Consider the following 26,887-nt stretch of genomic DNA (forward strand, 5'->3'; position numbering starts at 1 on the left):
TTGAGTAGCATGGAGCCACCAGGGAACCCCCACTGCACAGCACTGAATCTCTGTAGGGCAGTGTCCATGGGGTTGGGGGAAACCCTGCCTGTGTCCTTGCTCCTCCTGCCACCACCCCCCCGCCCATATACGGGGCATGTCAGTGTCAGCTAGTTGCAGTGGCGCATTAGTGTCACCGCCTCACCAAGGTTTGTTCCTGCCCTTGTATTTTTAGGCTTGTAGAAGCCTTGGTGTTTGGCTCTATGCTAGGTTGTTTTGGTTCCTGTGTGTCAGAGTTTGTGGTGAGCTTTCCCCACTCCAGTGTACAGCTCTTTGTTCAGGTAAGTCCAAGCCCCCTGCTCCCATTAGAGTGCTAGGCCTGTGGTGGACATGCACACTCAGTGCCTTTTCTGTCATCATTGATTTCCCTTGGGTTAGGCCTTTACTAAGCTCAAACAAGGAGAGAGGCACGAGGAGCCAGCTGTCAACAGGCCCTCAAGAGGGCTCCTCCCCAATGCCAAGCATCCAGGAGGCGGTGTCAAGGTCTTAGTCCTGTACTGTGGATTCTGACACCAGCCTTTCATATTCCATGCCCAAAAGAAGCTTGCCAATAGGGACACATCCCCCTTTCAGCTGCCAAGCAGAGATCCCTGACAGCGATCTGCACAAAGGCAACGTGCTGATCCCCAGAAGGCAAAGGGCAGGTCTCACTGCCAGAGGTCAGCGTTTGTCTCAACTGGTTAAGCTCACATGATGGTAGTGTCCATCATCACATCAAACTCACCGCGTCTCACCTTTTCTGGGCAGAGAGCTGCCTGAGACGTTCCCACAGCAGGGAGTGCTCAGACACTCACTAACCAGTGCTCGGATCTTGGGGTGGGGAGCACACAATGCCACCTGCAGCCTGCTCCGCTCTTGGGGCAGAAACAGCCCTGGGTTTCTAGCAGACCACACCTCCTGGGCTGAAACCAGGCAGCCCCCAGTCCTCGTTGCCAGGCAGTGGACCGGGCCAACATGCTGCTCTCTGCCCAGTATGGACTTTTCCAACCTGCTGGACCTGCCACTGGATTCTTTTGTCCAACCTGGATCTGCTGTCTCATGAGTAGGGCCAGATTCTGCATCCTGCCCTGAGTCTGAGCCAGATGCTGCTTGACCCACTGGGACTGTAGTTGTCCTGCAGAGGTCCAAGAGGTTTAGCTGGAGAGCAGGAGCGTCTCACCAGAAATCCCTGCTCTGTGAGGTGGAAGAGGGTTTCCATCAGATCCTCTCTTCCCCTCATCCAGGACTACCTGTTTCACTCCACACAATCTGGACTCTTGCTCAGCTCAGCTGGGATTTCAGCCTTCCACCCACCAGGCAAGACTTTACCATGTCCTCTCACCTACAGTTATAACATTCCGACTTTTTCAGGAACCACCTCCATACTGGGACATAAATGCGTCTGACCCCGGATTCCCAAGATGGACTTGGCTGAAAGTCACTGATGTCTGTAATAACAAGCTCTGTTCTACGCTGTGTTCCTGTCAATGAATAAACTTCCAGTTTTATACTGGCTGAGAGTCACGTCTGACTGTGGAGTTGGGGTGCGCGGCCCTCTGGCTTCACCAGGAGCCCCGCCTGTGTGGACTCGCTGTGGGAATCGCATGGTGTGCAAAGGGGATGCTGAATGCTCCAAGGTCAGACCCAGGAAGGTCGAAGCTGTGTAAGCTTCTTGCCCTGGAGACAGTATGCTCAGAGAGAGGAGGCATGCTCCCCCAGAGTCCTGACTGGTTTCGTATGGAGTAGTTCCAGATCATCACCCGGTGACTCCGTGACAACTGGTGGCAGTGGTGGGATCAAACTGCATCCCGTGGACAGAGCATCCTGCAGTAAGTGACTGGGGAGCAGTAAAACAAAGGGGATTAGCACGAGATGGGCATGCTGGAGTCTCCGAGAGGTGCAGTTCCAGGAGGCAGAGTCTTACGGCTTAATCCCCGAGAGAGAGTGGCCCCCCAAGAAGGGCTATCGCACTGAAGGGGTTCCTCCCAGGGATCGTGGGGAGCTCAGAGAGCACAGGCCTGTGAGTCCATGACCATGTGGGAATAGCATGGAGATGGCCTATAACCATCTCCTTAAGAGGGACATTGTAGAGCTGTGCAGAGAGAGAGGGCTGCACATGGGAAGATTCACCAAGGCACAGCTGATTGCCCAGTTGGAAGAGAATGATTGCTCTGAGGAGCTGGTTCCTGACCCAGCGGGGGCCGCGAGAGAGGCTGGGAGCAGCCAGGCAGTCCCAGGGGTCATCCCAGCCACTGACCCAACCAGGGATGCAGGAGGGGCTGAAAGCAGCCAGGCAGCCCCAGGATTGATCTTCCCAACTGAGTTCCCGGTTGGAGTTGGAAATGGAACTGAAACTGAAAGAGCTGGAGGACCGTGAGAAGGAACGGCAGGACCACGAGAGACAGAGGCAGCATGAACTGGCGGTGGCGCAGCTGAGAAGCAGAGAGACCCCTACCGTGGTGAGTGAGGATGGGCCCAGGGTGGCTAAGCCCACAGGAAACTGATTTAAGTCTTTAAAAAAGGGAAGAAGGAGGATCCTGGGAACTACAGGCCAGTCAGCCTCACCTCAGTCCCTGGAAAAATCATGGAGCAGGTCCTCAAAGAATCAATCCTGAAGCACTTGCATGAGAGGAAAGTGATCAGGAACAGCCAGCATGGATTCACCAAGGGTAGGTCATGCCTGACTAATCTAATCGCCTTTTATGATGAGATTACTGGTTCTGTGGATGAAGGGAAAGCAGTGGATGTATTGTTTCTTGACTTTAGCAAAGCTTTTGACACGGTCTCCCACAGTATTCTTGTCAGCAAGTTAAGGAAGTATGGGCTGGATGAATGCACTATAAGGTGGGTAGAAAGCTGGCTAGATTGTCGGGCTCAACGGGTAGTGATCAATGGCTCCATGTCTAGTTGGCAGCCGGTATCAAGTGGAGTGCCCCAAGGGTCGGTCCTAGGGCCGGTTTTGTTCAATATCTTCATAAATGATCTGGAGGATGGTGTGGATTGCACTCTCAGCAAATTTGCGGATGATACTAAACTGGGAGGAGTGGTAGATACGCTGGAGGGTAGGGATAGGATACAGAAGGACCTAGACAAATTGGAGGATTGGGCCAAAAGAAATCTGATGAGGTTCAATAAGGATAAGCGCAGGGTCCTGCACTTAGGACGGAAGAACCCAATGCACAGCTACAGACTAGGGACCGAATGGCTAGGCAGCAGTTCTGCGGAAAAGGACCTAGGGGTGACAGTGGACGAGAAGCTGGATATGAGTCAGCAGTGTGCCCTTGTTGCCAAAAAGGCCAATGGGATTTTGGGATGTATAAGTAGGGGCATAGCGAGCAGATCGAGGGACGTGATCGTTCCCCTCTATTCGACATTGGTGAGGCCTCATCTGGAGTACTGTGTCCAGTTTTGGGCCCCACACTTCAAGAAGGATGTGGATAAATTGGAGAGAGTCCAGCGAAGGGCAACACAAATGATTAGGGGACTGGAACACATGAGTTATGAGGAGAGGCTGAGGGAGCTGGGATTGTTTAGCCTGCAGAAGAGAAGAATGAGGGGGGATTTGATAGCTGCTTTCAACTACCTGAAAGGGGGTTCCAAAGAGGATGGCTCTAGACTGTTCTCAATGGTAGCAGATGACAGAACGAGGAGTAATGGTCTCAAGTTGCAGTGGGGGAGGTTTAGATTGGATATTAGGAAAAACTTTTTCACTAAGAGGGTGGTGAAACACTGGAATGCGTTACCTAGGGAGGTGGTAGAATCTCCTTCCTTAGAGGTTTTTAAGGTCAGGCTTGACAAAGCCCTAGCTGGGATGATTTAACTGGGAATTGGTCCTGCTTCGAGCAGGGGGTTGGACTAGATGACCTTCTGGGGTCCCTTCCAACCCTGATATTCTATGATTCTAAACTGATATAAAAGTGCTGCCTCCGTTTAAGGAAGGGGATGTTATAGATGCCTTCCTCACTACTTTTGAGAAGGCCTGCAATGTACACCAGGGTGACCCTGCAGACAGGTTTCGGCATCTCACCCCCTTACTGGGTCCCAAAGCCATAGAGATGTTCAGCCAGATGGACGAGGTGGAAGCAGTGGACTATGAACTGTTCAAACAAGCCCTGCTGCACAAGTTTGAGCTGACCCCTGAGACATACAGGAAACGGTTCCGGAGTATGCAGAAGACCCAGGAGATGACCTATCTGGAACTGGTCACGCTGATGGGGGAATACACCTGCAAGTGGGTGAACGGGGCTAGTGCACAGACCAAGGAGGACATGATTGAACTGATGGGGCTGGAGCGACTATATGAACTCTGTTCCTCTGACCTGAGGATGTGGCTGGTGGACAAGAGGCTGAAGGACCTGCGCTGCGCAGGGCTGCTGGCTGACGAGTTTGTAGACAGCAGGTCGGGATATGGAATGGAATCCTAGGGGGACAGGCCCACATCAGTGCAGAAGGGGGGTCACCCAGGGGCTTCCCTGAAGGGAGTCTCGGATAAATCCCTCCCGAGAGGCACAGCCAATACCAGAGCTGACCAACCAGACTTGAGGTGTAATTACTGTGGGCAGAAGGGCCACAGATGGTGTTGGTGCCAAAAGCTCAGGGACAGGATGAGCAAACCGAGCCCTCAAAGCGTTAACTGGGTGGGAGCCCAACCAGAGGAGGGACTGGCTCCCCAGGCAGGAGGGGCTGGCAGTTTAGCAATGGCCCAAGTGGGAGGAGTCTCCCAGGCCAGCTCCTCTGGGAGGCTTGGTGCTCTGGATTCAAAGTTCTCAGTCTACACCGTGGGTGTGGGGTTGCCCCTGAGGAGCGAGTGCCTCATTCCCCTGGAGGTGGATGGGAAGCAGGTCACTGGGTACTGGGACACCTGCGTTGAGGTGACGCTGGCCCGGCCCGAGGTGGTGGCCCCAGACCAGGTGGTGCCAAACACCTACCTAACCCTGACGGGCACGTGTGGGCCCCCGTTTAAGGTACCCGTGGCGAGGGTACATCTGAAATGGGAGGCCAAGGAGGGGCCCAAAGATGTGGGGGTGCACTATCAATTGCCAAATGAGGTGCTGATGGGGGATGACCTGGTGAATTGGCCAGGCGGCCCCCAGAGCACCCTAGTCATCACCCATAGCCAGAGCCAGCAAAGGGCACTTTGCCCTGACACCGGGGGTGGTGCCCTGCTGGGGACACAGGTCCCTACCCCGGCGGGAAAGGAGTCACTGGGGACAGGACTGGGCCTTGGACCCAGCCACTGAGAGGGAGCAGGTCCCCATCCCTTCCCCATCCGCTGAATTCCAGGCTGAGCTGCGGAAGGATCCCTCCTTAGAGAAGCTGAGGGAACTTGCTGGCCGCAGCACAGCTAAATCCCTGGGGGAAGGCTGCTGGGAGAGATTCCTGTGGAAGAAGGGATTCCCATACCAGGAATGGGCTGGTTCCGTGGGGATCAGGAGGCAGCTGGTGGTGCCCCAGAAGTACTGCCACAGGCTACTGTACCTGGCCTACGATTTCCCTCTCTCAGAACACCAGGGAATCCAGCGCACAAGGCAGAGGCTGCTACAGAACTTTTACTGGCCTGGGGTCTTTGATGCTGTCCAGCAGTACTTAGGTTCTGCGACCCCTGCCAGAGGGTGGAGAACGCCCGGGACAAGGGGGAAGCAGCTTTTAAGCCCCTGCCCATCATAGAAGAGCCTTTCCAGAAGGTGACCGTAGACGTAGTGGGACCCCTCAGCAAGGCAACTCGGACAGGGAAAAAATACATGCTGGTGGTGATAGATTTCGCTACTCGCTATCCCGATGTGGTGGCCTTGTCCTCTATCGAGGCAGACACTGTGGCAGACGCACTGCTGACCGTTTTCAGCAGAGTTGGGTTCCCCAAGGAGGTCCTTACAGACCAGAGCTCCAATTTCATGTCAGCTCTGCTCTGGTGCTTGTGGGAGAAATGTGGAGTCTGACATACCTGGGCCTCAGCATATCACCCTCAGTCCAACGGGCTGGTGGAGAGGTTCAATGGGACCCTAAAGATGATGCTGAAAACCTTTATGAACCAGCACCCACAGGACTGGGACAAGTATTTACGCCACCTGCTGTTCGTGAACCAGGAAGTGCTCCAGGAATCAACCGGGTTCTCTCCTTTTGAGTTGCTATATGGGAGGAAAGTGAGGGGTCCTCTGGACTTGAAGAGGGATGAATGGGAGGGGAAGGCCTTCCCCAATGGAGAATCAGTGGTGGAGTATGGACTGAGTTTCTGAGAAAAGCTCGCTGAGCTCATGGACTTGGCCAGGGAGAATTTAAGGTCATCAAACAGCTGAGTGAGGTGAACTATGCAGTGGAACTGTCTAACCGGGCTCACAGCCACCGGGTGTCCATGTCAACATGATGAAGTCATACTTTGACAGGGAGAATTTGGTACTGGCCATGTGTGCCCAGTGACAGGAGCAGGGAGATGACCCCCTCGTGGATCTATTCCCTGAGACGGACTGGCGCTTCACCAGAATCAATTCCCCTCTCAGACCAGCCAACCCCTGTCCAGCAGGCTGAGATCCGAGAAGTGCTGGGTTCCTACCAGCAGCTGTTCTCCAACCGGCCTGGGCTCACTAACCAGGCTGTCCACCAGATGGAGACAGGAGCCTACCCTTCTGTAAGGTGCTCCCCGCTCTGGGTCACTGAGAAAACAGCCCAGAACCTGGAGAGAGAGGAGAAGGACATGCTGGCCCCACTGAGCTCAGTCTTGGAGGGAGGGACAGATGTGATTAAGTGGGGTTTTATTCATCTTGTTATGTTGCATGTGAGTCTTACTGTCCTATACTAATACTGTGCGTACATTAGTTTCCCAGTGTACTGCATCAATACTTAGTTGGTGGAAATTGGGTGTGTGATTTTGCTGAGGCCCTCAGGGCAGGTGAGACTGCCCAGCTACCTTCCAGCCCTTGGGCCTCTCCCATGGTGTTGATCCCCAAGAAGGACGCGTCAATCCGGTTTTGTGTGGATTACTGGAGGCTTAATGCCATCACCAAGTTCGATGCCTACCCCATGCCTAGGCCTGATGAGCTTCTAGACAAGCTGCAGGGGGGCTCATTATCTCACTACTATGGATCTCACCAAGGTCTACTGGCAAGTACCTTTGGATCTGGATGCCCGGCTGAAATCTGCTTTTATCACCCCTCTGAGGTTATACGAGTTCTTGGTCCTACCTTTCGGCCTAAAGGGGACACGTGCCACCTTCCAGCGCCTGGTGGACCAGTTACTCAAGGGGATGGAGAATTTTGCCCTGGCGTATATTGGTGATATCTGCGTTTTTAGCCAGACCTGGGAGGACCATGTGTCCTAGGTTAAACAAGTGGCGGACCGGCTCCGGGATGCAGGTCTGACTATAAAAGCTGGGAAGTGCAAGGTTGAGATGTCAGAGGTGTTATGCCTGGGTCACAAAGTAGGGAGCGGCTGCCTAAAGCCAGAGCCAGCCAAGGTGAAGGTGATCAGAGATTGGCCCGCTCCCCAGACTGAGAAGCAGGTCCAGGCTTTCATTGGGATAGCAGGCTACTACCAGAGGTTCATGCCCCACTTTAGCTCCATAGCCGCCCCCATCACTGAGCTATGTAAGAAGGGTAAGCCAGATAAGGTGGTCTGGACCAAGCAGTGCCAGAGGGCTCTCTGTCCTCTGAAGGAGGCTCTGAACAAGGGCCCGGTGCTAGTAAACCCAGACTATGGTGTTCACCGACACCTCAGACACAGGGCTGGGTACAGTGCTAATGCAGGTTGACGGAAAGGGGGAAAGACACCCCATTGTGTACCTGAGCAAGAAGCTGCAGCCCTGGGAGCAGAACTATGCAGCCATAGAAAAGGAATGTCTGGCGATGGTATGGACCCTTAAAAAGCTGCAGCCATATCTATTTGGGCAGTGCTTCACCATGTACACCGACCATTCCCCCTGACATGGCTACACCAGATGAAAGGGGCCAATGCCAAACTCCTGAGGTGGAGTCTTCAGCTTCAGGATTATGACATGGAGGTAGTCCACGTTAAGGGGAGTGCCAATGTTATAGCCGATGCTTTGTCCTGGAGAGGGGGGCCGGAACTTCCCCGGGCCACTGGCTAAAGTGGCCCCGCTCAGTTCAGTCTTGGAGGGGGGACAGATGTGATGAAGTGGGGTTTTATTCATCTTGTTATGTTGCATGTGAGTCTTACTGTCCTATACTAATACTGTGCTTACCTTAGTTTCCTAGTGTACTGCACCAATACTTAGTTGGTGGGAGTTGGGTGTGTGATTTTGCAGAGGCCCTCAGGGCAGGTGAGACTGCCCAGCTATTTTTACTTATGTAACCTGAGACCCAGGAGGTGGGGTGCAACCAGGTGACACCTTTGGCCCAGGAAGTGAGACAAAGAGAAGGAGGAGGGTCATCAAGGGGATGTTGGAGGTCGGGTGGCTGGAGGCTGGCAGTCTGCGTGGGGGCACTGGAAGAGGGGAAATCCCTTGGCTGAAAGTCACTGATGTCTGTAAGAGCAAGCTCTGTTCTATGCTGTGTTCCTGTCAACAAATAAACTTTCGTTTTATGCTGGCTGAGACTCATGTCTGACTGTGGAGTTGGGGTGCAGGGCCCTCTGGCTTCCCCAGGAGCCCTGCCTGTGTGGACTTGCTGTGGGAAGCACACGGTGTGAAAAGGGGATGCTGAATGCTCCGAGGTCAGACCCAGGAAGGTCAAAGCTGTGTAAGCTTCTTGCCCTGGAAACAGTATGCTCAGAGAGAGGAGGCATGCTCCCCCAGAGTCCTGACCATACTGGCTTCGTATGGAGTAGTTCCAGAGCATCGCCCTGTGACTCCGTGACACCAGGGTAAGTGACTGGTCCTTTGGGACTGGATATAACCTGAATATTGCCGTGATCTTTGGTGTAAGGAACCATCTGTCACAAAGGCTCTGGGTGGCAAGATAGATCAGAGTACTCAAGGGGACTGTCTGTAACTCCATGTTAAGGCTATAGTGCTTGAGGAGTTCACACTTGAGTGGTAAAATCTAAGTATAGAACTCATAACCAATTTGGGGTTTGTGCCCTTTTTCTTAACAGTCTTCCCTGAGGTTGGTACTCATGGTCTTGAGTCACAGTTTGAGAAGCACTACAAGCCCCTCACTTCTCCACTGCAAAGGGACCCTGCACTGTGTTTACCAACCGCCAGACCATATCCTTCTCCTGTTCCCTTTTCCCCCAGCTTGTGCAGCGTGGTTTAGTGCAGGGAGAACCCAGACTCCAGGGATGGTAAAAAAATTGTAATCTGTCAAAGAAGAAAGGACTGCTGTGACTAACTTTTCTACAGACAACAAAAGTTTTCTACGACTGTTCTGTCCCCTTCTTTCTTGAACCTAACTCCCCAGCTCTGTTCTGCTCCTACTTGTAAAGGGGCAGTAAGATCAGTGGGGTGGGAGAAGCACTGAAACTGTGTAATCTTCCAGGGGACAAAAGACAGCTGTGACTAACTTTAGACAACCAACTATAAGTTTTCTACAACTTTCCCTTCCCCAGTCAGGAGCTGTGTAACCCACCCACTCCCATCCCCCCGTCTGCTCAACCCTGGGACCATTGCAACCTGACCACTGGCTGAGAAACACACAGACACAGGGGCAATGTTTTTTCTTAATAATCTCTTTTTAAGAAATACTTTTAGCCAAATGCATAATAGTGGTTTATCAGAAATGAGTAAAATCATTGATTGATAACTGTCAGGTTGGAGTGGGAGGGGGGGCCTGGATGGAGGAGAGAAAGTTGGAAGTTTTTTGTGAGAGGCCAGGGCATGACATTGCCATGATTTCAGCATGACAGTTAAAACTTGCAGACATAGTAATGCATGGCATAGTATCCATGGAGGAAAAGTCAGTGCACAGTACTGCAAATGCCTTTGATCTTAAAATCAGGATTGCAGCAGTGGAGTGAGAGGGGAGATTCGTGAAGAGGGTGGAGGGCTGCTGTACCTTACCAGCCTGGGGTTCTTGTTCCTGCCACCATGCAGGGTCATCTTCGGGTTGATTGCGGGGGCTTTCTTAAGTGACTCATCCAGGTAGGGCGCAGAACAACATGCTCCTCGTGTGCTGGGTCTTCCAGGGCATCCTCCGTGGTCCCTGCTGCTTCCTTGCACTTGCGCTTACTAGCATCCTGACAGACAATGAGGCTGGGGAGATTGGAGAGAGGATTGTGAGCCACTCCAGACTCTGTACTGGGAGCCCATGGCAGCATCCAGTCAATCTCCTTATAGAAGAGGCATGTACAGTGAACCCTCCTGGGGTGACTGTTCGAGTCTTTAGCCCTTTTGCATTTGAACTCAAGAGCTTGATACGTTCCAGGCACTAGGCTGAATGCCCTCCTCTCCTACTTCCATGACATTTCCTGGTACAGGTGCATGTTCCTGCCACTCCTGGCGACATTGTGGAAGATGATGTACTACGATCACACGTTGATTGACAACCAGGTGTGGTCATTGGACCAAGTGGCTGCTCTTGGAGCAGGATCCATTTTCACCTGTATTGATCTGTAAAGAGTGCACCGGGAAGCTGTTCTGATGTGGTCAGTGCAGCTCACTACTACTGGTGAAAATGGGGGACCAGGACCTTTATAGATTGGATAAGGGTCAGGAAGAAAAGAGTTCAGTGCACTGTGGGAATGGGGGTGGAGGACTTTTACCCCATCCATACTGCAAATTGGCACTCGTATGGAGCTATGCAACAGCCTCCAGTGTGTACTTACCCACACCCCTCAATAGTGCTAGCTTTATACTTGCCTTTTACTCGCCTTCAGGCATGATTGTCCAGTTTAGGTGTGGACCATGGGGTTATGGCACAACCCCACTTGCATGTACCCATGTACAGTTGCTAGTGCAGACATACCAACTATCTGAACAGGATTAAGGAGTTTCATAAATCACTTAATTATTGTAGCACATGAGGTAGTACAAGGGGTCAGTAAAGTTCCACACAGAATCCTTCCAAGGAGATTACATTTTGCTCTCTTGCTAAGAAGTAGCTGGGATCCCAGTACTAGAAAGAGTTAGAGCACATGCCACCAGACTGCATGCTTTCAAAATGCCTCCACTTCTGAGACATGCAAGGTCTGGAGTTCCAGCCACACACGCCCCTGGCCAAGCTCACCAGATTTAGCCTCTAGGACCTAAACCAACCTGCAGTCTTAACTCTCAACTGAGACTCCTAAACCTCGCCTTGTTGGAGCCTGGCTAATCCCCAGAAGGAGGGATTCCTGCAGGCTATGCTTGAAGTAAGAACAGTTACTTACCCAGTAATTGTGGTTCTCTGACATGACTCATCTGCATGGATCTATGCTCCCTTCCCTCCTTTTCTACTAGTTTGGAGTTTTACCAAAGTGGTGATTCTGTGGCAGGCACCTAGTGGCATTTGGGGCTCTGCTCCCTCATATGTATCTTTGGATAGGGAGGACATAACAAGATATAGGAATGGTGTACGCCAGCCTCAGAGACACTGCTTCCCAGAAAGTTCAGAGCTTGTGCATTGTGTGGAGCACTCCATGCTGGCAGTGTTCAAACACGCACAGCTACTGTATAAGTGACAGTCTGTAGGGCTTGGGGTAATAGCTCGTGGTCAGGACTCCTCCATGTTCATGCGCACATGTGGCTCTGTTTGCCCAGGGCTGTGGAGTATAAGAGAGTAACATGGGTGTTAGTGCAGTGGTTTTATTGCAAAGTAAAGGCTATTTACCTCCAAGCACCTTGCTTCGGAGCCTTTTGCCTTTTTTTTTATACACTTGTGGCTTCCCCACTTTTGCCATGACAGAGGTCCAGGTTTATCCTCTCGGGACAGCCCCTTCCCCTTCCGGGGGCTGTGCAGCAGGTAGGATGTTTTCCTCTCCAGTCTACTGGTGAACATCTTGCCTGTGGCACCGGAGACGATTGTTTGACATCCCACAGGGAGAGGCAACATATACCATGGTGATGGGCATGATCTATAATAAAGACAGATGATCCCTAGTGATTTGTGTTATGTGGTTTTGCTGCAGGCACAGGCCTACCTTGGGGTGCTCTACATGAAAGGGCTGCAGTCTGCAAAACAGAGGGCTCTGAAATACCTGTGGCTGGCGGTGAAGAATGGGGTAAGTGCTTTCTCTGCCAATAGAAGGCGATAATTGCTCTGGTCGTGGGCTTGCTGGGCCTTCTCAATTGGGCTCAAAGTCCAGGAGCCAGGATTGCTGGAAGTGAGATTCTCTCTAAATGTTTGCAGTGTTGTTGTAGCTGTGTTGGTCCCAGGATATTAGAGAGATGAGGTGGGTGAGGCAATATCTTTTATTGGACTAACTTCTGTCGGTAGAAGGGACCAGCTTTTGAGCATCACAGAGCTTTTCCTCCAATAAGGAAAAGGTAACCAGAGTGTCCATGCTAAATACAAGATGGTACAGATGGTTAAGTGTAAGTTGTTCATACATGCTGTAGGAGACCACTTAAAATGAAGTGGGCAGTTAAGGGTTAGCCGGCAGTAGGGTGTGTTACCAATTGTTGGAATGAACTATAAAAAAACAGTGTTTCTAGACATGTCTACACTACAACATCCACAATAATTAAAGCAGTGGTTCATGCCCACATGTACTCCTTCTGTCGGTGGTGTCCGTCCTCACCAGGAGCACTTCCATGCACTAAAGTGGGGCAGTATGGGGCACGCACAGCTGGAGCCCCATCACCCTGGGGCTGACAGCCTGAGCTCACAGCTGGAGCCTCTCCCATCTCACCCTGTGGGTGACAGCCCTTTCCTCATTGCGGAATCCCAAGCCTAGGCTCCAGCCCGAGCCCGAATGTCTACACTGCAATTGAACAGCCCCATAGCCTGAGCCCTGCGAATCCAAGTCAGCTGACCCAGGCCGGCCACAGGTGTTCAGTTGCAGCATAGACATACCCAGTAAATAGCCCTTTGTTCTTGCATTAGGAGAGGATAAACAGAGCTCCAGGGATCATCTCTAGCACACTGGTTCTTCTGTAGGTCTCTGTCATGTCCCTTCTTACACAACTCTCAGTACTAAGGAGTTCTTCTTTTTCCAGCCCGTCTCTGCAGGGCCCATCTCTAGGTCCCCTCTCTTCGTTCTAGATCTCTGGGATGGGCGTCCGAGGGGAATCCTCTGTGTTTTAAATCTTTTTATTTTCCCTGTAAAGTTACCTTCTATCCTGATTTTGCAGGTGTGATTCTCTTACTTTTTTTTTTTTTACAAATAAAATTCTTCTTTTAAGAATCTGATTGATTTTCAGTGTCCTAAAAACCAGGGGGTTTGGTCTGTGTTCACATTGTAACCAAATGGTTAGTATATTACTCTCAAGCCTCCCCAGGAAAGGGGGTGAAGGGGTTTGGGGGAATATTTTATGGGAATAGGGACTCCAAGTGACCCTTTTCCTGAATTTTTGTCTAAATCACTTGGTGGCAGCAGCAATACCGTCCAAGGACAAGGGAAGGATTTGTGCCTTAAGGAAGTTTTTAACCTAAGCTGGTAGAAGTAAGCTTAGGGGGTCTTTCATGCGGGTCCCCACATCTGTACCTCAGAGTGTGGAGGGAACCCTGACATGGTGGAGAGGTGGGATCATTTTGAACCAGAAGCATAGACCTCAGGATTTTAAAAGAACACTTTTTTTCTTTTCTTTTCTTTTTCTTTTTTTGGCTGCTTGAAAACCAGGGAGATTTTTTTTTTTTAAAAGGACACTTTTTTTTCCCTTAAAAGAAGAATTTTATTTGTTTAAAAAAAAAAAAAAAGTAAGAGAATCACACCCGCAAAATCAGGATGGAAGGTAACTTTACAGGGTAAATAAAAAGATTTAAAACACAGAGGATTCCCCTCTGACTCTGCTTCCCAGTTACAAAACAGGAATGAAAATACCTCTTAGCATAGGGAAAATTCGCAAGGTAAAAGAAAAGATAATCTAACGTATTTCCTTGCCCTTACTTACAATTTTTATAATTTTAGATGGATCATTTCCGGTATGTTTTTAGCAGATGTTTTACCTGCTTGGTCTCTCTCTCTCTGTCAAGAGAGGGAACCACAAAGAGGGCACAAACAAACCCCCCCTTCCACCCCAGATTTGAAAGTATCTTCTTTCCTTATTGGTCCTTTTGATCAGGTGCCAACCAGGTTATCTGAGCTTCTTAACCCCTTACAGGTAAAGTGATTCAGTACATCTGGCCAGGAGGGATTTTATGTTAGTGCCTACATAAAGGTTGTTACCCTTCCCTTTATATTTATGACAAGGCTTGACTGAGCAATAGTGTGGTTGTCCATTGTGTGGCTGGCAGGCAAGCTATAGTGCTTAGGTCGCCAATGGGGAGCTGTGGCTGCTGAGTCAGAGCTGTGTGCCAGTCTCTACAGCTTTACAGGACTTTGTAAATCCACACAATTCAGTGTGTCCTCTGTGCAGGAGGCAAGGTGTCCTGTGGGACAAGCACCCTTTGTGTGTGACCGTGCATTAATGATTGCTCTGCTTATGGACAAGGGGGCATACATAGGGCTGCACGTGCCCCGTTAGCTCTAGTATCCCAATTTCTGTGTGCTTCCCTGTGCAATCAGAATGTTTGCTTGAGCCAAGTGTTTGGTTTGTTCCTTCAGCATAGGCCTAGAAGTTGGGGGGAGGAATCAAATTATTTAGCAAGGGTTGGTAAAAGGAACAGACTGTGGAGGTGTCGGATAGAAAGTCTTTCTCAAGAGATCCTCAGAGGAGTAAGTAAAAGACTGTAAGTAACAGTCTAGGAGAGCCTGGGTGAATGATAGAGGAGCAAAGAGAAGTCTCAAGACTTGGACTCTCCTGTGTTTATTAAAGCTTGTCAGATCATCTTTCATGTAGTCTGATCCTGTAGTAGATCTTATATTGCTTTTCTGAAATTTTGGTTGAAGGTCTGTACTCATCCAGATTATAGATAGCCCTATCTTTGTTCCTCCATATTTCCATTGTATAAGATCTTCCAATTTATTATAGCTAGGTTGGGGTTTTCTATTACTCACTGTAATAGCGTGGCACCCACCTCTCACAAGCGCCCCTTCTGGTTGGGTGTGTCTGCAGTCTTTAAACCAGTCCCAGCCCTGGTATTGGGCCATACCCCCAGGGCTTCCTCCCTGAAGGCAATGGTTTCACCCTCTTGGTCTACTTTGGCCCCAGCTCTCCAGCCGGGCCACTAAGTAGTTCAGTTCCTCTTCTGGTGGTTTCTCATTGTCTGATTGTAGGCCAGTTTCCCAGTGGCCTATCGGGAGCAGAGGGACCTGGGCCCACCCATTACTCCAGGTCCCAGCCTAGAGACCCTAAGAATAGCAACCACGCATTGCCATGGCCCTTTAACTATGTTGGTTTCAGTTCCCTGGGCCACTTCGCCATGGCCCCAGCCTTTACAAAAGCTTCACCCTTAGCTCAGGGCTCTTTTATATTCAGGCCCAGCAGCCAGCCAATGTTCTTCCTTGCTCCCCAGGTCCCTGCCAGCACTGAGCTGTCTGTGGTACTGCAGTTCCCTTTGGCCAGCCAGGAGTGCCATCTGCATTCATCTAGCTCCAGCAAGGAAGTGCCTGTCTCTGGCTCTGCAGCTCCTTTTATATGGCACTCCTGGGCCCCGATTAGCTGCTCCCTGCAGCATCTCTCATTGGCTGCTTCCTGCGCTGTCCCTCTAGCCCGTTTGGAGGGCCTCTTTACTGCTCCTTTCCTGGGATGAGCGTGTCCACCCTGTCACACTCAGTTATTGTTGATATCTTTTAATCAACATAATCATATATGGATGGGTGGGTAGATGGATTTGGGAGAGTATATGCTCAACAAGAGAGTGACAGATATTACCCAATAAGATGATCTAGTATGAGTCATGATTCTTAGTTTGCCTTTTGGTTTTCTATTTTGAAGACAGTCACTGCTTTTTAACCATATTTGAATGAATTATCAAATCCTCATTTACATAATTCATATAGAATCATAGACTATTAGGGTTGGAAGAGACCTCAGGAGGTCATCTAGTCCAATCCCCTGCTCAAAGCAGGACCAACACCAACTAAATCATCTCAGCCATGGCTTTGTCAAGTCAGGCCTTAAAAACCTCTAAGGATGGAAATTCCACCACCTCCCTAGGTAACCCATTCCAGTGCTTCATCACCCTCCTAGTGAAATAGTGTTTCCTAATATCCAGCCTAGACCTTCCCCACTGCAACTTGAGACCATTGCTCCTTGTTCTGTCATCTGCTACCACTGAAAACAGTCTAGAGCCATCCTGTTTGGAGTCCCCCTTCAGGTAGTTGAAGGCTGCTGTCAAATCCCCCCTCACTCTTCTCTTCTGCAGACTAAATAACCCCAGTTCCCTCAGCCTCTCCTCGTAAGTCATGTACCACAGCCCCCTAATAATTTTTGTTGCCCTCCGCTGGACTCTCTCCAATTTGTCCACATCCCTTCTGTAGTGGGGGGACCAAAACTGGACGCAATACTCCAGGTATGGGCCTCATCAGTGTCGAATAGAGGGGAATAATCACTTTCCTCGATCTGCTGGTAATGCTGCTACTAATACAGCCCAATATTCTATTGGCCTTCTTGGCAACATGGGCACACTGCTGACTCATATCCAGCTTCTCGTCCACTGTAATCCCCAGGTCCTTTCCTGCAGAACTACTGCTTAGCTAGTCGGTCCCCAGCCTGTAGCAGTGCATGGGATGCTTCCTTCCTAAGTGCACTTGTCCTTATTGAACCTCATCAGATTTCTTTTGGCCCAGTCCTCCAATTTGTCTGGGTCATTCTGGACCCTATCCCTACCCTCCAGTGTATCTACCTCTCCCTGCAGCTTAGTGTCATCTACGAACTTGCTGAGGGTGCAATCTATCCCATCCTCCAGATCATTAATAAAGATGTTGCAAAACCGGCCCCAAGACCAACCCCTGGGGCACTTGGCTTGATACCAGCTGCCAACTAGACATTGTGCCGTTGATCACTACCCGTTGAGCCCGACAATCTAGCCAGCTTTCTATGCACCTTATAGTCTGTTCATCCAATCCATACTTTTTTAACTTGCTGGCAAGAATACTGTGGGAGACTGTATCAAAAGCTTTGCTAAAGTCTAGATATATCACATCCATTTCCATCGATTTCCCCATATCCACAGAGTCAGTTATCTCATCATAGAAGGCAATCAGGTTGGTCAGGCATGACTTGCCCTTGGTGAATCCATGTTGACTGTTCCTGATCACCTTCCTGTCCTCCAAGTACTTCAAAATGGATTCCTTGAGGACCTGCTCCATGATTTTGCCAGGGACTGAAGTGAGTCTGTAGTTCCCCAGGTTCTCTTTCTTCCCTTTTTTAAATTTGGGCACTATATTTGCCTTTTTCAAATCGTCCGGGACCTCCCCAGATCGCCACGAATTTTCAAAAATAATGGCCAGTGGCTCTGCCATCACATCAGCCAACTCCCTCAGCACCCTTGGATGCGTTAGATCTGGATCCATGGACTTGTGCATGTCCAGCTTTTCTAAATAGTCCTTAACCTGTTCTTTCACTACTGAGGGATGCTCACCTCCTCCCAGTACTGTGTTGCCCAGTGCAGCAGTCTGGGAGCTAACCTTGTCTGTGAAGACTGAGGCAAAAAAAGCATTGAGTACTTCAGCTTTTTCCACATCATGTGTCACTAGGTTGCCTCCCCCACTCAGTAAGGGTCCCACGCTTTCCCTGACCTTCTGCTTGTTGCTAACATACCTGTAGAAACCCTTCTTGTTACCCTTCACATCCCCTGCTAGCTTCAGCTCCAGTTGTGCTTTGGCCTTCCTATACTCAGTAAAGATCTCACACCATGGAAACTGCTGTCCTTAAAGATAAATATGGAAAAATCCCTTTATGTCTGTCTTTTTGCCCAAGTAAATCTGGAGTGTTGGAAGATTTACCTCATTATCTTTTGGACTGTAGAATTTTCCAGCTTTTGAAAGCACGCTGGATTTTACCTCTTTTGTACAATAAATCATTTTTATTACCATCTCAGAAGATAACGTTTTTAGTTAGCATTATCTTGAAGAAGAGAGGTTTTTTTAAGTTCTGATTGACATGTTATTGTGTTATATGGGTGTTGGTGTTGTTTTTAGATTGTGAATGTTTTTCTTTTTGTATTTGCCAAAGACGTATGTCATATCCATTGAATTGAAATAGTCTAGACTCCCCTCCTCCCTGACTGCTGTGTGTATATTACATCTAGGATTCCCAAAGCAGGTACCATGTTGGTGTTTGCTATGAGAAGGGCCTTGGAGTACAACAGAACTTCACAGAAGCAATGGAGCATTACCAGCACTCGGCTGCTGCAGGAAACAGACATGCTCAGGAGAGAGTGCGAGTTGTTGAGCAGGAGATGGCAGGTACTGCAGCATCAGAGGTTTAGGGCAAAAGGGACATTGGGCAGCACTTCTGTGTGGGGGGAAGCTCCTGTTGCCAGAGGCCAGGGCCCCATTAGGGGAAGCCCCTGTCACCAGAGGCCCTGACAGCGCTGTCGTGAGGGGAGACACCGCAGCTGTCGATGTTGCTACAGTAAGGGTCTCTCTCCTCTTGTTCTCCACCCTGCCCTGTGCTCACTGGCTGGTTGTTGAGGATTCTGAATGGTGGGATTGCTCACCTGCAACCCGAGGGTTTCAGTAATGTCTCCTCTTTGTGGGCTTGGCAGCCGCAGAGAGCACCCATCCAGCACCTTCTGGAATGAGAGCGTTCTCCTCCAGCCCCTGCCTCTGGGTCCTGGAGCAACTAGCAGAGCAGCGCCAGGCCTCTCCGATGGGACGTCGTGCTTTACCCCTGCCCCACTCCTGGAGCACAGGCAGTCTGCCAGGGGCTGACATCAGCTGACTGAGATGGAATCCAGCCCTGGAACACACGGCAAGTCTAACAGATTCTTCCCACCTGGACCACGGCCAGTGCTCTATTCTCAGGGGATAGCAGTTGGCTAGTAGGTACCAATGGAAACAGTCCCTTCCTGTGGAAATCATGCCAAAGAGGAGCAGTACCATCCTTCTGTAACTCCACCAGCCCTTGGGGAGAGGCAGCAGTGTGGAGGGGGTGGGGTGGTAGCGGAGGCGGGTGGGCTATGGTGTATGGAGAGGAGGGGGCAGTGCAAGTTCTCTAATGGAACAGGAATGATACAGATGCCTCCAGAGCAGTCTCCCTGTGCCCTACTGATACTACTCTGCACTACCTGGCCTAATTTCACGCTGCTCCAGCCAACCCCGGGCCCCAGGTCCTCCACTCTGACTTGGCCCAGGGGCCTGACCACATGCATTCACACAGCCCAACCCAGCTCAGCCTTCATGCTTTGTGAACTGGGCTAACGCCTCACTGTCTCTGCTGGCCTGAAGGCCTTGCTGGAGGCTCCCCCTCTGAACACCAATGCTGGAGCTGCACTTGGCTCTCTGGTCCATCCCCGACCTGCAATGTCTGGCACCGTGTCATGACTTGCCACCAGGGCTGCAGGTCACACAGTGGCTCTGCACATACAAGTTGCAGCAATTTAATTATATCAGTTAAAAGCTGATTAAGTCAAATGGATGCTGATCTCTGCCTGTGCCTGTACATGTACCCACACAAGCTAAGCTGACACAAGCAGGATTTAAGCTGTGTTAAGAGAATCTGCACACAAATTGCACTGGTTTAATTCAGTTGCAAATTCTCCCTGTAGTCAAACTGGTGCATTTCTGTGTGTAGGCCTGGCCTCACGACAGCAGCTATCCCCTGGCACCTGCACTCAATTCCAGCCTCCATTCAGCAACTGCAGGGTACAGGCTCCCCCTTTGTTCCCAGAGCCTGTGGCCTTGCATTCAGGGCCACTCAGTTTACTTGCTCTTCCTTTGTGAGGCAGGATGCAACTGGCAGGAAATCCCTCCGACGGATTTCCCTACTCTCATAATAACCAGGGCTGTTCCTGAGCATCATCTCCCTGCTGTGGAGGTGGGAGGAGGGGAGGGAGGAAGGGGGAGCTGCACCCACCCCCTTCCTTTGTTTTAGGACTCACGGAGTGTGGGGGGTGAAAGCTAAGATAGGGGAATGGAATTAATCTCTTTAATTCACTAGTTTATTGTCATCTACAAATAAGTCCAGTGGCTACATGCAAATAGTGCAGGGTGAGGAAGCTGGGAGGTTGTTAGCTGTGTCTGTGGGACGTCTTCAATCTGAGATGAGAGCAAGCCCTCCAGTGCTGAGCTCCCCCACAGCCACAAGCACCTCCCCTGTAGCTTGTAAAGGAGTTCAGGCCTGTGGCTGGGCCAGAATTTGCCTCACAGTCATTTGGTTGCTGAGGAAAAACAATTTTGTTTTCAGCAGTCAGCAAGTAGTAAAGAATTAGTGGTGTAACTAATAACAAGATGGTGCGAGCAGCGAAGAATGAGCCCCATCCTTCAGGTCACTGTTGTTTGCTTCCAAGGACCTTTGGACTTAAGTATTTTAGAGCGTCCAGTGTTAGAAGAATTTGATTTTTGAAAAGTTACAGAACTCCAAGTGCTAGAGGCTTTTTGGTTGCATTGCTCCATCACCTGAGCCAGCCACACCATGTAGAAGGCACTCTCAAGGGAATGGACAGTTGGGAGCAAGTTCCATGCCCCAAAATGACTTTTCATTTTCGCTTCTTTAAATTCCTCCCCCGTGTCTATTCCTGCTGTGGGTTGTTATGCACACACACACAAAACAAAGCTTTGTAACTGCTGTGCACATGGGAAAGGTCGTGAGAGGGCAGGGCAGGTGTGGGCATTCACTTGACAATTTTGGCCCTGTGCTGGTACTAAACAGATCTTTGCCAGCTCTGGGGAAATGCCGTTACATAAAGGGGAGTCAGAAATGCAGTTGTTTTGGAGAGCCCACCTCAAAATTTGTAACAAGAGAGACGCTAAATGGAGCTATCAGTACATCTAAACAGAAAGTGCTGCTTAGCCTTAACTAGGCCCCTGGCCATTGCCAACAAGCAGCCTCCAGCTCCAGATTACAATCACCTCAGTATTAATCTATCTGGTGGAATACTGAGTAGGTGACAACTGTCAAATATTTGGGCATTGTCAGTGCTGGAGGATGCTCAAAAGACATGGACACTCATATAGCAGAAGCTACAGCCATGTTTTAGGCCCTTCAAGTGGCCTCTGGAGATGTTGGGACATAAGTTTACCACAAAGCTGTAGGTCTATCGAACTATGGTTATACCAGTTTTATTGTATGGAAGTGAAACATGGGTGCTGAGGAAGGCTGAAGAGCATGGACTGACGTTTTCGATTCTAGTCATCATCATCAACTGCTCCTTATTTAAGGCAGGACAGGATCAGAAATGGGCAGGGGTTTGGTTTTGACAGTTATCTTGGTATGATCATGTCAGGATGGAAGAGCAACAAATTCTGATGCACATGTACCAAGGAATGCCATGAACTGGCTGGCAATCACATGGGTGCCAAAAGCTTCAGTGGTGTGATAAGGCTGCCAGTGATGGACAAACTGTGAATATCCAGCCAGACCAGAGATCAGTTTTAGTGGCGCCTGATCTGCAAGGAAGCCACCCCTACCCAGGGCTCATCCACTCTCCGAACAGCCCTATGGCATATGGCTCACCCCACACCATAAATACATGCCCCCAATACTTAGCTCCCTCTTCTCCGCCATGTTCTAGTTCTCACAAATGCGCATGCACACCTCTAAAGCTCACCATCCACCATGACTCACCCTCTGGCTTTCACACTTCCCATGGTTCACCTGCCCTCCCATACCCCTATGGCTCATCTGCCTCTCGGCTTACTCCCCATGGGTCACCTGCCCCTCCACGCCCCTCTGGCTCACCCCCCATGGTCTCACCCCCTCATCCCTATGGCTCACCCCCCTCCACATACACTAACCCCTTAGCACTGAGTTGAAGATGGTCACTGGGGTGAAGCTTGTGAACATAAGAATGGCCATACTGGGTCAGACCAAAGGTCCATCCAGACCAGTATCCTGTCTACCGACAGTGGCCAATGCCAGGTGCCCTAGAGGGAGTGAACCTAACAGGTAATGATCAAGTGATCTCTCTCCTGCCATCCATCTCCACCCTCTGACAAACAGAGGCTAGGGACATCATTCCTTACCCATCCTGGCTAATAGCCATTAATGGACTTGTGAGTGTGTATTTTTACAGCTGGGTTTCCATTGTGCTTTCCAGGGTCCTGTGCTCTGCTGCCTTCCTCCTTACTGGTCAGCTGATCTCCAGGCTGGGCTTCTTGCTCCCTCACCCCCTGGACCCTGATACACTGCAGCCTGGCTCCTGCCCCTGTGGGAAAGCTGGGGAACAAGAGGCAGCTGTGGGTAGTTCCCAGCCAGGCAGGGACACACAAACCACAGTGTTAGTCATCTGGTGCAGCACCAAGGGGGATGTGGGAGAGAAATGCTGAATTCTAAGACATCTTGGCAAAATGTATTAGTCCACAGCTATGGAATCATAGAGCCCATGAACTCTGATTGAGAAGAACAGGGCAAGTCTCACCTCTCCAAGCTGTACTTTCAGTCTCTCTGAAGACTCAGGCAGGCATTACTGTATCAGTTACACTTAGTCACATTTATGAGGTTTTTGTCACAACCATAAAGGCTAAAAACATTTTTATTTTAAATAAAATTGAAGATTCTGGAGCCTGATCCTGCGGCAGTGTGGTGAATTCTGCAGCTGGGGTCTTGTCTGTGAGCACAGGGTTGCTGAATTTGGGTCTCAGAATGAAATTTGTGTGTGACTGAGTGAGTTCTGTTAATTTTTTCTCTAGCACAATCCATTCTGCCCTACCCAGATTGGGAGGAAAGGGCCTCGTGACTTATGACCTCTGCAAGAGTGTCACTGCCTGTCAGACACCCAGGTTGCTCCAGTAACTGCAGCATCTACTGCACTTGCCATAGGGTTTGTTGCACAATTTTCATGTCCTGCTCCCAGAAGTGAAAGCCCAGGACCAGCTGGGATGTAGGGCAGATTACAGTATGGTAAATGCTCTCCTAAGTTACCTTCCCATGTCCTTGAAACAGGAATGCTGGGCCTGAGGCAAATGGATTGGAGGTGGGAACAGGCCGTGAGCAAATGGCAGGGCCAGACCATGAGCAGGGAGGAGGGGCCCAGGTCATGGGTGGAGAGATGGGGCTGGGAGATAGGCCATAGTCAGAAAGGAGGAGACAGGTGGTGAATGGGAAAGTGGGACCTGTAGCTGGGCCATAGATGGAGAGGAAGGGCTGGGGGCTGGGCCATGGGTGGAGAGGGAGAGATGGGCTATGGGCAGGGCAGGTGGGTCCAGATGCCAGGCTGTCAGTGGGGACTGGGAGGTGGGACCAGACACTGGGATGTGGCTGGGGAATTGGGGCAGGGAGATGAGCTGTGGGCAGAAGTGCAGAAAGACTGGGCTGTGGGCATGGAGGGGTGGCTGGGTGTTGGGCTATGGGCATGGAGGTGTGGCTGGGCACTGGACCATGGGGTTGGAGGTGGAGCTGGTGCCAGGCTGTGGGTGGGAAGGAGAGGCTGGGTGCTAGGCTATTAGTGTGCAGAGAGATGGGCCTGGTGGCAGGGCAAGGGCAGGGAAGCAGAGCTGGGATATAGGGGGTGGAGAAAGGGAACTCCTTTGGCAGGGACCAAGAGATGGAAGGGGATTTGGGGGAGGTGCAGTCAGACAAGGGAAGTAGGAGGGCAGATGCATCTATGACAATCTCTATTCAAGTGTGGTTCATGCTGGAACTGTTCACCAACATCATCAGTCGCTATTTTTGTGTGCAAAGAGCAGTGGTTCTGTTCACGTGTCTGCTGCAGCCGTCAGCCTTCCCACATGACCTACACAGCAGGAGCATCCCCATCAACCCCAAAGGGCTTGCTGCATGCAGACAGCTGCTGCAGGAGCCCCGAGGCCGTTGTTACATGGGCCTGTGCTTTCTGGGATAAGATCATTTCAAATAGGGTGCTCATCTCAGAGAGGAAAGTGCTGGCCAGTCTCGTCCTGGCTGTGTTTGGGTCAGATCCAGTAACTTTGCCAAATGTCTCAAAGGTTCTTGGTTTATCCCGCCCTGCATCTTCTTGGTCCTGAGAAGAGTGCAGAGAATCAGGAGAGAAAATATTGTCCTTGTAGCTGCTGGTGAGGGACAGGGAGAGCCGAGCCATCCATGCAGGGTCTGCCGTCAGCCTCTCCAGGGCCAGCCCTGCAGGGAGCAACACACCAAAAAGAAACAGATGGTGAGAGCTGGGGCTGAGCAGTCCAAGGGAGAAGAAATTAAAGACTGAGGAAAGTGCCCTGGACCAGCTGGGAGAAAGCTGGGGGTGGAGGAGAGGGAGCATTCCTGACTCCAGGCTTTCAAACCTTGTGAGTCAGCCAGCCCCAAAATCATGGAAGTGGCTTTAAAGTAATGAGATTTTAAAATAAAATAAATGTGGAGCCTCTTTGCCTTGGTAGTTTGGAGTTTTTAGTGATCACATTTTGGACTTTATTTCAGAACCACAAGGGCCGAGGAGCATTTATTCAATTAGAGGTGAGATTCTGGTGTCATCACATGGCTCCAGCATCTGGGATCTTTAAGGAAAACACCAAATAGCATGAGAGTCACTCTAAAATGGCAGGAGGTGGCATCACTGTAGTAATTGTGTGATTACCACACAGCTCTTTTACAGTCAGCAGTCCCCTAGAAAAGTTCTTTCTAAAAGGGTGGCTCAGTTTCATCCACTTAGCCAGGCTGCCTGTTAAAAAGAAACAGCCAAATCTCTGTGTTTGGCCACATTGGCTGTGTTCTCATGTGTGATGTGCCCCCAACCAGTGGCTGGTCCACACTGATAGCAGCCTACTCTTGCTGCCAGCAAAGTTGTCAAAGGTGGAGGATGGAGCTCTAGAGTTCAAACCCTGGTAAAGGCACAGGACAGGAAAAGAGTCAATGGAGATAGCCAGAGTTTGGAGTCACAGGAGGATAGAGGATGATTGACAGAAGACTGCAAGTAAGAGCAAAGGATGAGAGGACTTGCAGCCAGAAAGAACTGGAGGAGGAAGGCCAGAGAATTGCACCAACACCAGGAAGACACAGGTCTATGTGACTGGGGACTCCCTACTAAGAAAAACAGGCCTGTTACCATAGCTGATTTAGGGAACAGAAGGGTGTGCTGTATGCTGGGAGCTAAGATATGGGATGTGGTCCTGAGGCTGAAGAGGATCCTAATGAAAGCAGGAAAGAATCCACTGACTGTCGTTCACACCCTACACACTATTGTCATAATCTTTTTGTACAAACTATGCCCTGTAAAGTATCATTTGAAAACTTATAATTTGCTGGTCAGGATTATGTTGAAAAATGTGTGGTAACACTGTATGTGAAGTTATAAGATTCCCCTGTATGATGTTATTAATGTGTTACAACTCCCACAGCCCTGGCCAGGGAGAAGTGAGGTCTGTCCTAAACAAAGGAAGTAATGTGTGCTTGCCTTGCTTTTAATTTAAGCAATAAGCAAAGTCATCAAGCAGGGAGAGAAACAAACGAAGTTTCAACAGGTGAAAAAAAACAGCAGGGAGTATCCTGCCACATAGACTCTTTGTCTCCTTGGTCTCAGCCAGAAATGTTTTTCAAGAGGGCGACTGACATTATGAAAAGGAGAGACAAACAGCCCAAGACACCCCCCTTTCTCTCTCTTCCTGCCCATTACATTCTCTGCACATGAGACGACAAAAGGGAAACAGCTGTTGGACTCTGGGAGAGGGGTTCTGACCTGAGAGTTTCGCCAGTAATCTACTGTAGCATGAGCTGAAAAAGTGTGCTTTGCAACTGAGAGAGTTTCTTAAGTAGATATTAGTAAGTGTTTTGTCTCTCTTTTTCTTATAACCATTTCTGGCTTTTATACATTATTGCTTATAGACACTTAAAATCTCTCTTTGTAATTAATAAACTTGTTTTACCATTTTATTTAATCCATTGAGTTTTTTAGTGTCTGGGCAACTATTTAATGTAATAAGATGGTATAATATTACCTTAAAACACTAGTCACCAACCGGTTAATCACAATCTCCGGCAGTGCAGTGTGGCTGCCACTAAGGCAGACTCCTGGAAGCGGCCAGCATGGCCCCAGGGGCGGGGGGACAGGGGTCTCCCTCCATGTGCTGCTCCTTCCTGCAAGGACTGCCCCCGCAGCTTTCCTGGCCAATGGGAGCTGTGGGGGTGGTGCTTCCAGTGGCTGCAAAGGTACATTGGCCCCTTCTGGGAGCAGTATGGGGCCAGGGTAGGCAGGGAGCCTGCCTTAGCCTCACTGTGCCCACCACCAACCAGGAGCCACTGGAGATAAGCACTGCCCAGTGGGAGGTCACACCCCAGCCCTGAGCCCCCTCCTGTACCCCAAGCTTGATGCCCCCCCAGAGCCAGCACCCTATGCCTCCTCCTGCACCCCAACATTCTGCCCCACCCCTGACCCCCCCCTCCCAGAGCCAGCACCCTGTACCCCTTCTCTGCCCTAGCCCAAAGCCACCTCCTGCACCCAAACTCCCAGAGCCTGCACTCAAACACTCTGCTCCATCCCAGAGCTCCCTCCTGCAATCAGACTCCTTCCTAGTGCTTGCACCCCTCGTGCTCTCTTGCACCCCAACCTCCTGCCCTAGGCTCAGCTCAGAGCCGCCTCCCACACTGCAACCCCCACCCCCCAGCCCAGAGCCCTCTCCCGAACCCCAACTCCCTACACCAGCCTGGTGAAAGTGAGTGAGGGTGGGGGAGAGCGAGTGATGGAGAGAGGGGAGGATGGAGTGAGTGGAGCGGGGCCTCGGGGAAAGGGTGGGGTAGATCCTGGGTTGTCCTTAGATTCAAAAAGTGATCTTGGGCGTTAAAAGGTTGGAGACCACTGCCTTAAAAGAATAATGGACTTAATATATTAATGCTTTCCAGGAGAGGGCTAAGCAATACAGGACACATATTTCTGGGGGGGTAATCCAGGACTTGGGG

At 50.4% G+C, this 26,887-nt stretch overlaps 2 protein-coding genes and 1 pseudogene across 2 annotated transcripts in view; 2 read left to right on the forward strand and 1 right to left on the reverse strand.

Moving 5' to 3' along the window:
* The window catches only part of DELE1 (DAP3 binding cell death enhancer 1), a 47,351-nt gene extending 21,482 nt beyond the window's left edge, over positions 1 to 25,869 (forward strand). Inside the window, exons 10-13 of the mRNA XM_073356199.1 lie at positions 12,010 to 12,102; positions 18,177 to 18,333; positions 18,636 to 18,841; positions 22,128 to 25,869. Of these exons, the coding sequence (XP_073212300.1) occupies positions 12,010 to 12,102; positions 18,177 to 18,333; positions 18,636 to 18,811 (426 nt within the window). The 3' untranslated portion in view covers positions 18,812 to 18,841; positions 22,128 to 25,869. The remainder of the gene's footprint in view (positions 1 to 12,009; positions 12,103 to 18,176; positions 18,334 to 18,635; positions 18,842 to 22,127) is intronic.
* Positions 3,664 to 10,139, forward strand: LOC144930786 (uncharacterized; annotated as a pseudogene).
* The window catches only part of PCDH12 (protocadherin 12), a 32,835-nt gene continuing 29,710 nt past the window's right edge, over positions 23,763 to 26,887 (reverse strand). The window contains exon 4 of the mRNA XM_073358094.1: positions 23,763 to 24,124. Coding sequence (XP_073214195.1) covers positions 23,763 to 24,124 — 362 coding nt within the window. The remainder of the gene's footprint in view (positions 24,125 to 26,887) is intronic.

This window comes from Lepidochelys kempii, chromosome 8, assembly GCF_965140285.1.
Source record: "Lepidochelys kempii isolate rLepKem1 chromosome 8, rLepKem1.hap1, whole genome shotgun sequence".
Taxonomy (NCBI): Eukaryota; Metazoa; Chordata; order Testudines; family Cheloniidae; genus Lepidochelys; species Lepidochelys kempii.